This window comes from Otolemur garnettii, unplaced genomic scaffold (assembly GCF_000181295.1).
Source record: "Otolemur garnettii isolate 467f Iridium unplaced genomic scaffold, OtoGar3 scaffold00085, whole genome shotgun sequence".
Taxonomy (NCBI): Eukaryota; Metazoa; Chordata; class Mammalia; order Primates; family Galagidae; genus Otolemur; species Otolemur garnettii.
In genome coordinates, this window is record NW_003852480.1 from 6,964,787 (window position 1) to 6,975,559 (window position 10,773).

Consider the following 10,773-nt stretch of genomic DNA (forward strand, 5'->3'; position numbering starts at 1 on the left):
ACCACCTCTGTATATTGACCACTTTGTTACAGTCTCTTGCGTGGTCAACTTACAGAGGGGTCTATTGTATAAAGTCTTCTTCCTGTATACGCTTCATCTGTTTAAAAAAAATCCAAGGTTATTTAAGTTTTACTGGTAATTGTACTTATAATCGAAATCAATTTCCAAAGTATAAATTTATAAAAATACTTTATTTTAAAGACTCTCTACAGGACTTCAACATCTTATTTCCAGACTATACCAAGAAAACCAATATATTTTAATCCATGATGAACCTGGTTCCATGCACATTATTATACATATTATTTAACTGAGTAGGGGTGGGGGAAGGCATGGATCCAAAATTTTAATTAAATACTACATGATTGGATTTTCTTCCAAGAATCTGAGCTAAAATTTTCATATGAATACAACTTACAACTGAAGATATCATTTAGTACTTTACAGAGTTTTTAAAAATCTAGTTCCATAATCACTTTATTTTCTTTAAAATAAAATCCTTAGCATATAATATGAAAAGTCCACACTTTTCTGGAAATGCATATATATACCTAATAGTAAGGTCCAAAATGAGAAGAATGACTGTCTCCAGAAGAGGATGGAGGTGGCAGCGGGGGAGGGGGTGGCGGTGGAGGCAGAGAGTATTCTAAGTTGACTGATGGATGAGCTGCCACAGCTGCTGCAGCCCAACTCATGTTTACAGATGGGGATGGGGGTGGGGGTGGGTGATGCAGTGAAAAATTATACATGTCAAACACTGGGGGTGGGGGTGGGTGATTCAGTGAAAAATTATACATGTCAAACATCGGAGGAGGAAACGGGTACTGTGGCATAATAGGATTATCTTGTCTCTGAGGCTTAAATCCTGAAGTCCCCTGAGACACCGTATGTTCTGAATTGTAAAATGGAGATACTATATGTTCTGAGTTACAAAATTGCTGAGATGGAGGCCTGCCATGGCGAGGATATCCACCCCTGGAAAAGCCTCGTGTGAATTTTCTGTTGTGGTATCCTTTGTAATGCTCTGAAGCAGAGCCATGAGCATTCCAATTCTGATGTACTTCAGCAAAATCTTCACCTTAGAATGGGGGGGGGGGAACATAAAAACAAAAATAAGGTCAATACATCAAAAAGTATTATTTGAAATTCCAATAATGCCACTTCTTTAAAGTCCAGTGCTATTTTATGATAGTTATATAACAATTTTAAATGCATTGAAAAGGTAAAATGTAAAGCCAAAGGATCAGAAAACAGAAGGCCCCCTTACACAACAACCACTCTACTGCACCTGAATACCACACATACATCCGTGGTACCATCACTGAGTACCACGGTACCATCACTGGGTACCCAGCCTTGGAGCCTAGATAGGCAGTAATGAAATACCAAAACCCAGGGTAGTAGTGTCAAGAGCAGGTTAAGCAGGGCACCACAACAAGGCTCCCCGCAGCGACAGTGGAGATCACATGGAAACTTAGAATATCACCGCCCCTGGCAGCAGTACCATTCTACTTCCCCCCTTGAGCACTGAGGTGGTATCAGAGAAGACTGAATGGAATCAGGATTTTCATTACTGCCCACTGGTGAGAAGGCCATCACCCTCCATTAGCGTCAGTGGACACTGTGTGGACAGCAGTGACAAGATACTCGTATCCCTGGCCAGGCACTAGAAATGACCTCATGGGAAGTCAGAAAACTACCCTCAGCCAGTAGAAATAAGGCAACTCTTAGCCTTGGGTGTTAACAGAGGCTAAGAAGAAAACCCAGACTTTAATCCGCACTCTCCTTCTTTTCCTAGCAAAAGTGGTATTTAAAACAAACAGAACAAAAAATGAAAAAGCTTGGGCAGCACCTGTGGCTCAGTGAGTAGGGCGCTGGCCCCATATACCAAGAGTGGTGAGTTCAAACACAGCCCTGGCCAAACTGCAACAAAAAAATAGCCAGTTGTTGTGGCAGGCGCCTCTGGTCCCAGCTACTCAGGAGGCTGAGGCAAGAGAATAGCATAAGCCCAGGAGTTGGACGTTGCTGTGAGCTGTGATGCCACAGCACTCTACCAAGGGTGATAAAGTAAGAAAGCTGCAACAGAAGAATTTACATTAAGATTCACAGTCTTGTAACATAATCCCCAATATATCTAGTTATCAATTAAAAATCACTCCTCTTAAAGAGGACCAGGGAGATTTCAAACTCAGTGAAAAAGAAAAATCAACAGAGGTTACACAAAGATGTTAGAAATAGGAAAAAAAAAATTAAAGCAGCCATAAAAACGATTTGACAAGAGATTATGAACATGCTAAAAATATTAAAAATAGAAAAGTCTTACCAAAAAAAAGACATAAAAGAAATAAAAATTAAGAATTTTAGGACTTAATATTAATCAAAATTTAAAACTCAATGGAAAATGCAGAGTTATAAAACTCCTAGGAGATGACAAAGGAAAAAAATTTAGATGACCACGGGTTGATGACGACATTTTAGATAAGGCATGATATATGCACGGAAGAATAGATGTAAGGATGGTAAATACGTATGAAAAGATATTTTACCTCATAGTCATTAGGGTAATGCAAATTAAAACAATGAGTTATCCCTACATACCTATTAGAATTGCCAACATCCCAAACACAACACGAGACCCTGCTGAGGAGGAGCCAAAGGAACTCTCATCTGTCGCTGGCAGGAATGCAAAAGGGCACAGCCACTTTGGAAGACAGTCTGGCAGTCTCTTAAAGCTCATCTTACTCTTACCATGAGATAGAGCAGTCTTGCTCTTTGATATTTACCAAAATGAGTTGAAAACATGTTCAAACAAAAACCTGCACATGGATGGTCTTATCAAATTTATTCATAACTGCCAAAACCTGAAAGCAGTCAAGATGCCCTGGAGTAGGTGAATGGATAAACTGTGGTACAACCAGACAATGGAATAACATCAAGTGCCAAAAAGAAATGAGCCTTCCAGTCATGAAAACACATGAAGAAACTTTAAATGCATAGAACTAATGGTAATATAGATGGGAAGATGAGTGGGAAAAACAGAGAGCTGATTTTTAGGGCAGTGAAACTACTCTGTATAACATTATAATGGTAGACACACGCCATACACATTTGTCCAGATTCATAAAATGTACAAAACAAAGAGTGAACACTAAAGTGAATAACGGATTTTGGGTGACTATGACATGTCAGTGTAAGTTTATCAATTGTAACAAATCTATCACTCTAGTAAGGGATGCTGAAAATAGGAGAGGAATTTATGCATTTATGGGGAAAAGAGTATAAGGTTTATCTACCTTCCTCTTAATTTTGTTGTAAGCTTAAACATGCTTAAAGAAAAGTCTTTAAAAAGAAAAAACAAACTCTCAATGAAGGGCTCAACAGAATGAAGAGCACAGAGGAGAAAAACCAGGGAACTAGAAGACTGAACCAAAGAAAATAACTGGAAAAAATACCCAGAAAAAATAAACTGGAAAAAAACGTTCAGGACTTCCATCCTAACTACAAAATACTGCTAAAAGCAATTAAAGATCTAAATAAAGATGTAAGTGATGCTCATGGAATGTATGGCTAAAAACATTTGTCAATTCTCTCCAAATTAATATAAAGGTTATCATAATTCTTATCAAAATCCCAGCAAGATGGCTCGATACCCATAGCCCAGTGGTTACACCAAGGTTGCCAGGTTTGAGGCTGGCCCAGGCCAGCTAAACAATGACAACTGCAACAAAAAATAGCCAGGCCTTGGGGGGCACCTTTAGTCCCAGCTACTTGAGAGGCTAAGGGAAGAGAATCACTTAAGCCCAAGGGTTTGAGGTTGCTGTGAGCTGTGATACCACAACACTCTACTGAGGGTAACAGAGTGAGACTGTCTCACAAAAAAAAAAGAAAAAAGAAAAAAAATCCCAGCAAGAATTTTTGTCAACATAAGGACGATTGTAAAACTTGTATCAAAAGGCAATAGATTATTTTGAAAAACAGAATCAAGTAGGAGGTATCACTCTAGCCAATTTCAATACTTAATATACAGTCATAATAATCAAGACTGTTGGTACAGATACATAGATCAATGAAACAGAATACAGAACACAAAAATAACACAAATAGAGCCACCTGATTTTCCTTAAAGGTTAAAAAGAAATTCACTGCAAGAACTATAGTTTCCCCACAAATGGACAGAAACAAGATATTCATTAGCAAAAGAATAAACACTAACCTAAACCTCACACCCTACAAGCATACAAGCTTAACTCAAAATAAATTATGAATGTGAAATGTATAACAGAAGACAATGAAATTTTTAGGAAAAAAATAGGGTAAAATCTTTCTAGGGCTAAGCAAGAAGTTCTCAGAATCCATTAAAAAAATTGGTAATTTGAACTTTCTCAAGACAAGATACAGACTTATGTACTAACCACATATTTGACAGAAAACTAGTATCTAAAATATATTTTTAAAAATTCTCCTATAGCCGGGCATTGTGGCAGGTGCCTGTAGTCCCAGCTACTCGGGAGGTTGAGGCAAGAGGAATCACCTAAGCCCAAGAACTAGAGGTTGTGATGAGCTGTGACGCCACGGCACCCTACCAAGGGTGACAAAGTGAGACTCTGTCTCTTAAAAAAAAAAAGAAAGAAAAAATAACTCAACAGTAAAAAAGAGAGAAATAATGAACAGATATATCACAAAGAGGATGTATAGCAAGTGGAAAGTAGACATTAGGAAAATTCAAACTAAAATGGTATAGTCACACTGAAAAAGTATAGCAATTCTTTTTTTTTTTTTTTTTTTTTTGAAAAAGAGTCTCACTCTGTTACCCTGTATAGAGTGCTATGGCATTACTAGTTCATAGTAATCTCCATCTCTTGGCCCCAGGCAATCCTCTTGCCTCAGCCTCCCAAGCAGCTGGAACTATAGGTACCTGCCACAATACCCAGCTAGTTTTTCTATTTTTAGTAGAGACAGGGTCTTGCTTTTGCTCAGGCTGGTCTCCAACTCATACAACCAAGCCATTGCTCTCTTGGATATTTATGAAAGAGAAAATTTGTTTTCACATGAAAACCCACACACAAAGTCTAGGCACAGTGGCTCACTCCTGTAATCCCACCACTTTGGGAGGCTGAGGTGGGTGGAATGCCTGAGCTCACGAGCTCGAGACCAGCCTGAGCTAGAGCAACACTCCATCTCTAAAAATAGCTCGGCTTTGTGGTGGGCACCTATAGTCCTAGTTACTTGGGAGGCTGAGGCAAGAGAATCACTTGAGGGAGAGTTTGAGGTTGATGGAAGCTACAATGCCAGCAGGGCAACAAAGTGTAACTCTGTCTCAAAAAAAAAAAAGTATACAAGTATTTACAGCAGCTTTATTCCTAATAACTCTTGAATGGAAACAACCAGATGTCCTTCAATGGATGAATGGATGAGTAACCTGTGGTAAATTCATACCATAAAAATACTACTCTGGAATAAAAAGAAATTACTGATAACATGCAACAATCTGGATGGATCTCTAGAAAATTACACTCAGTGGCAAAAGCTAATCTCTAATGGTAACTTATTATATAACTTCATTTATATAACTTATTAAAATGACAAAATATGTTAAAGAAATGGGGAACAGATGAATGATTGCTATGATGTGAGAGGGGGAAGAAGTGGGGAGGTGCTATGAGTATAAAAAGCAACATGAAGGAGGTCTCTGGTGACAGAACTGTTGGGTATCTTACTTGTAGGAAGCTAATACCCCAAAGGAGACACTGTACTACAAAGTGGTTTAAGATGTTGCAAGTGAGGGAAACTGGGTAAAGTACATACAGTATCTCTCCTATTATTTCTTACAACTATGTAAGAACTTACAATTATCTGAAATAAAAAAGGGAATCCATATTTTAAAAAAATACTGTGACTGAGGTGTTAATTATCCTATCACTAAATTCTAAAAATGGCAGCAAATAGGTTTCTTAAGGAAAATGTGCTGAGAAGCTTTAACTGACTCTAACAAGGCTTAGTGTGGCTGTTACCCAGGAAGCCACTTTTACACCCTTACGCTCATAAAACTACCACTGAATGTTCCTTGTGACTCTCTCCCAGCACATCCCATGCTGTGTAATGCCTCTGATGCCAGGAGGTGAACACAGAGAACCACATTTCCTTCAGGTTTATTACTGATAAACTTATATAGATGTAAGTGAAGATAAAGAATAACTTTATATATTGCATTTACTTACTTGACTCATTCAATTCAGATTTGAGTTTTTTCCGGCCTTGAGTCTGAGACTTTTTCTTCTGTTTGGCTGCTTCCTCCTTTTCATCATCACTAAAATCTAAGGCCTTGCAGAGAAAAGCATATACAATTACGTTATATAGGTTTGCCAATTTCATAGTAGTACATACTTTCAGGTGAGGAGAATAAGCCTATTATTTAACCACTGACCCTGAATAAAAGTTGCCTGTTTGAATACTTAATATTTTCTGTATCTGAATTAATTGGACATGATAAAAAATCAAAGCACTTTTGATAAATGCCTAAAGACTCTTAATTAACACACATCCATAATCAGATGAGTAGTCAAGGTTTTTGGCTTTTGTTATTTTAACTCCTAGAAAGTCTCATAAAACTTTAAAATGCCAATCTTGAACAATTTTCAGATATGGTATTCCCTGAGCAGAAGTCTGACTTCCAGCTTAGACTTAAGATTCTTCATAGCATCACCTGCCAAAGGAAGGAACAGTAAAAACTGAGAAAATTATATACGTTATCAGATCATATAAAAATGGAATGTTCTACAATTCATTCATTCAAAATGTACACATACTGATTATATGCCAGGTACTGTTCTAAATACTTCACAGATTTCATTTTTTACAGATTTAAATATTAATTCTTTTAATGTATTTTAAGCATATCATTAAGGGCTATAAATAAATAAAGCCATGTAAAGGCATAGAAAGTCATGGGGAAGCTATTTAGATAGAATATAGGAAAAGGCTTTTATAAGCAGATATATGCATGACCCAACTTTTAATAGGAAATTATTTAAAATTACAAGTAGGCCGGACAGAATGGTTCATGTCTATAATCCCAGCATTCTGGGAGGCTGAGGCAGGTAGATTGCCTGAGCTCACAGGTTTGAGACCAGCCTGAGTCAGGGTGAGAGACCTCATCTCTAAAAATAGCCAGGCATTGTGGCAGGCTCCTATAGTCCTAGCTACTCTGGAGGCAGAGGCAAGAGAATCACTTATTGAGGTTCCTGTGAGCTGTGACGCCACAGCAATCTATCGAGAGCAACAAAATGAGACTCTGTCTCAAAAAAATAAAATTTAAAAAGAAAAATAAATAAATAAAAATAGCAAGTGGTAAAATTCACACTCAATTAAGATTTAGGATTCACTGTTATAATCCACAAAAACCCCAAGACTTCTGAGCTATTACCATTATATGACTGCCAAGATTTCTTTATAATTCAGATATTATTCTATTAACACTAGAAAACAGATGCTATGTTTCACATAAAAATATATAAACGTGCATCCATGGGTACACATTCAAAAAGAAGACATAAACCGAATATGAAGGTTTGTGGGATATTTTCAGTATGACCTTGCTGAAATACATTCTATCAAATCCTCTACAATTCATATACCTCTGAATCTATAATCAAATTCAAAAACATCAACCAATTTTAGTACCTTCAAATGCATTATTGATTACTGATTTTAACATGGTAAGATCTATGCATGAGAAAATGGATAAACCAACAATATATAGTGAAGCGCTGTGACTGAGTGCTAGGGAAGCATGGTGCTAGATTAAAAAGAATAAAAAGAAAGAAGGTAAAGGTAGACTTTTGGGTAAAAATAACTTAAGATAAATATGTAATGGAGAGTTTCATGAAAATAAGTGAAAGAAAATTTTCAGGTAGTGGGAATGATAATGAAGAGGCATGAAGGAAAGTTAATAAACTTAATGTTGGCAGCACCTGTAGCTCAATGGGTAGGGTACCGGTCACATGCACCAGGGCTGGATTCGAACCCAGCCCCGGTCTGTGAGCATTATGGCAGGCACCTGTAGTCCCAGCTGCTTGGGAGGCTGAGACAAGAGAATCGCTTAAGCCCAAGAGTTTGAAGTTGCTATGATGCCACGGCACTCTACCAAGCAAGGGCGACAAAGTGAGACACTGTCTCAATTTAAAAAATAAAAAAAAAAAGAAAGAAACTTTTTTTTCTCTTTTAAACAACTGGACATCGGCTGGGCATGGGGGACCATCCCTATAATCCCAGCACTGTGGGAGTCTGAAGCAGGAGGATTCCTTAAGCTTGGGAACTGGAGACCAGCCCAGCAAGAGTAAGACCCCATCTCCACTAAAAACAACAAAACTAGCTGGATGTTGTGGCAGGCACCTATACTCCAGAGACAGAGGCAAGAGGATTGCATGAGCCCAAGATATTTGAGGTTGCTGTGAGCTATGATGATGCCATAGCATTCTAGCCTGGGCTAGAGTGAGACTATGTCTCAAAAATAAATAAATAAATAATAAAATAAATAAACTAAGGTTTTTAATTGGTATAGTTTAGAGAGATTACTCTGATAGTATTCTGCTATCACTTTCTAAAATCAGAGAAAAATATTTTATATATAAATTTATTCAGATTTGTACTCATAAAACATTTACTCAAATATAAACTACCTGTTATGTTAAAAATGGATATAAAGATGAATAATATCATTCCTGAGAATTTTTAGGGCCTATATACAAGCCCAATATTTTCACAGCACATAATTTCTCCTATTTTCTCTACAAAAGTGTTCTATTTTCATAGATGTGTGCTTTTTTTAATTTAAAACTCACAAATTCCAAATTCTAATCTAGGATGGATCAACCTAGGTAATACCATGTTTCCCTGAAAATAAGCCCTAGCAGGATTTCTATGCATTTGTTAAATATAAGCCCTACTCTGATAATAAGACCTAGTAATGGTCTTATTACTAGACCATTACTATTAATGGTCTGTAGATATGTATCTACATAATAGCCACGTAGATAATAAGCCCTTACTCCGATAATAAGACCTTATTACTAGGTCTTATTACTAGACCATTACTATTAATGGTCTGTAGATATGTATCTACATAGCCACACCCTGCATTTCCCTGGGGAGCAGTAAGGAAGACTGGAATACCTTTTATCTGCCACAGCTCCTTTCTCCAAGCCATTTGCACTTGCACGGGTGCACCCCATGGCAAACCGCTCGGGGAAAGGAGTTCACATCACTAGCGCCAGCCCCACCAACAAGGTCAGATCCCCGTCAGGCTCCAGAAGATGACTTAACTGTCTTTGAATAAATGTAGATTGTTGTATTATACTTAATAAAAATAAGACATCCCTTGAAAGAAAGCCCTAGTGTCTCTTCTTGAGAAAAAAATAAATATAAGACAGTGTCTTATTTTCAGGGAAACACGGTCGCTATGTTAGCAGGAGAGAGTGAGTCTTAGAGAGTAAAGCAGTCTTAGAATAGATAGATCTTAGTCTTTAGCAGAGCTTAGTGATCGTCAGCAGAGAGATGCCATGCTGGCGTTCTGCAGGCAGGAGAGGAGTCAGAGTAAGCAGGTCAGTGATAGAACGTGCATGCTCCTGACTGCTTTCTCCTCCAGCCTAATTAATATAAGGCTAATGTCGTGCCTCTGAATATCACAGATGTAGAGACTGCCAATTCACCAATGCTCTCATCTCGCGAGCCCTCGTGCTTGTTAGGACAGCTAAATCCCTTTCCATGCCCTTTTCACCAAGGTGTTCCATTATTGAGCTATACAGGTATTTCTTATAACTCTCACTCCTCCTAGCCATAGGCTATACAGGCTGCTACAAGGTCTATCCTAAAATAACAGTGATATATTAGAATATCTGAATTATTTTTTACAACAGATACGTTATAAAATTTTTATGACTCTCCAAACAGTTCAGTTAGATGCTCCAAACATAACTAAGAATGTTAAGTGAATATTTACATCCTTAATGGGAATCACATGGATACATGTCATTAATTAGAAAGCATAATCCCACTTCAATGTGGATACTAAGTTAGGATCCATTCACTGGTTAAGTGACTCCTACCTGCATAAAACTCTCAAAATGGGCATAACTGCGATTCATGCCTCAGCAAAAAATTAGAAACTAATGCAGACCATGATCTTTAGCACTGCTTGAAATATTTAAAACCAAAGTTAAATCTGCAAATATGAAAAGTCTATAATACTGAAAAGCTTTACCAGAATAGCTGAGCACATTTTAAAAACTTATATGTATTTTTCTTTTATACTTTATAAATTCACATCATTTTCAAGAAATGAATACACTCACTGCTGTAACTTTAGCATAATTAACTTTTTGTAAATAAAGGTACATTCCTCTATAATTTTCCCTATGTGTTGAGTTTAGAAGCAACTTTTGGGGCACCTGTACTGTCTTGGTGACATGTACATAGAGAGAAAATCAACAAGTCTCTTTTAGGATGGTAAATATATTATAAAAAATGTAAAAGCAGATAGCTCCTAACAATGTACCTCCAAAAGAAAAGCAACTTTTTATTAAAATCACCATAATAAATGTCTTCATGCTGCATATAAATTTACTAAATTAAACAAAATTATTTAAAATGAGATCTACCTTTATCAGACATGATCAAAGTTGCTAAGAACAGAAAATTATAAGATAAATGATAAGCAAAGTAATTATTAAACTGTAATTAAATATAACATAAAATATTTTTTTTCCTAAAATGATC

General features: G+C 37.0%; 1 protein-coding gene across 1 annotated transcript in view; it reads right to left on the reverse strand.

Moving 5' to 3' along the window:
* Positions 1–471: 471 nt before the first annotated feature.
* NAF1 (nuclear assembly factor 1 ribonucleoprotein) overlaps positions 472–10,773 on the reverse strand; it is a 44,898-nt gene continuing 34,596 nt past the window's right edge. Inside the window, exons 7-8 of the mRNA XM_023516045.1 lie at positions 6,219–6,405; positions 472–1,078 (exon numbers count right to left, since the gene is read on the reverse strand). Coding sequence (XP_023371813.1) covers positions 552–1,078; positions 6,219–6,405 — 714 coding nt within the window. The 3' untranslated portion in view covers positions 472–551. The remainder of the gene's footprint in view (positions 1,079–6,218; positions 6,406–10,773) is intronic.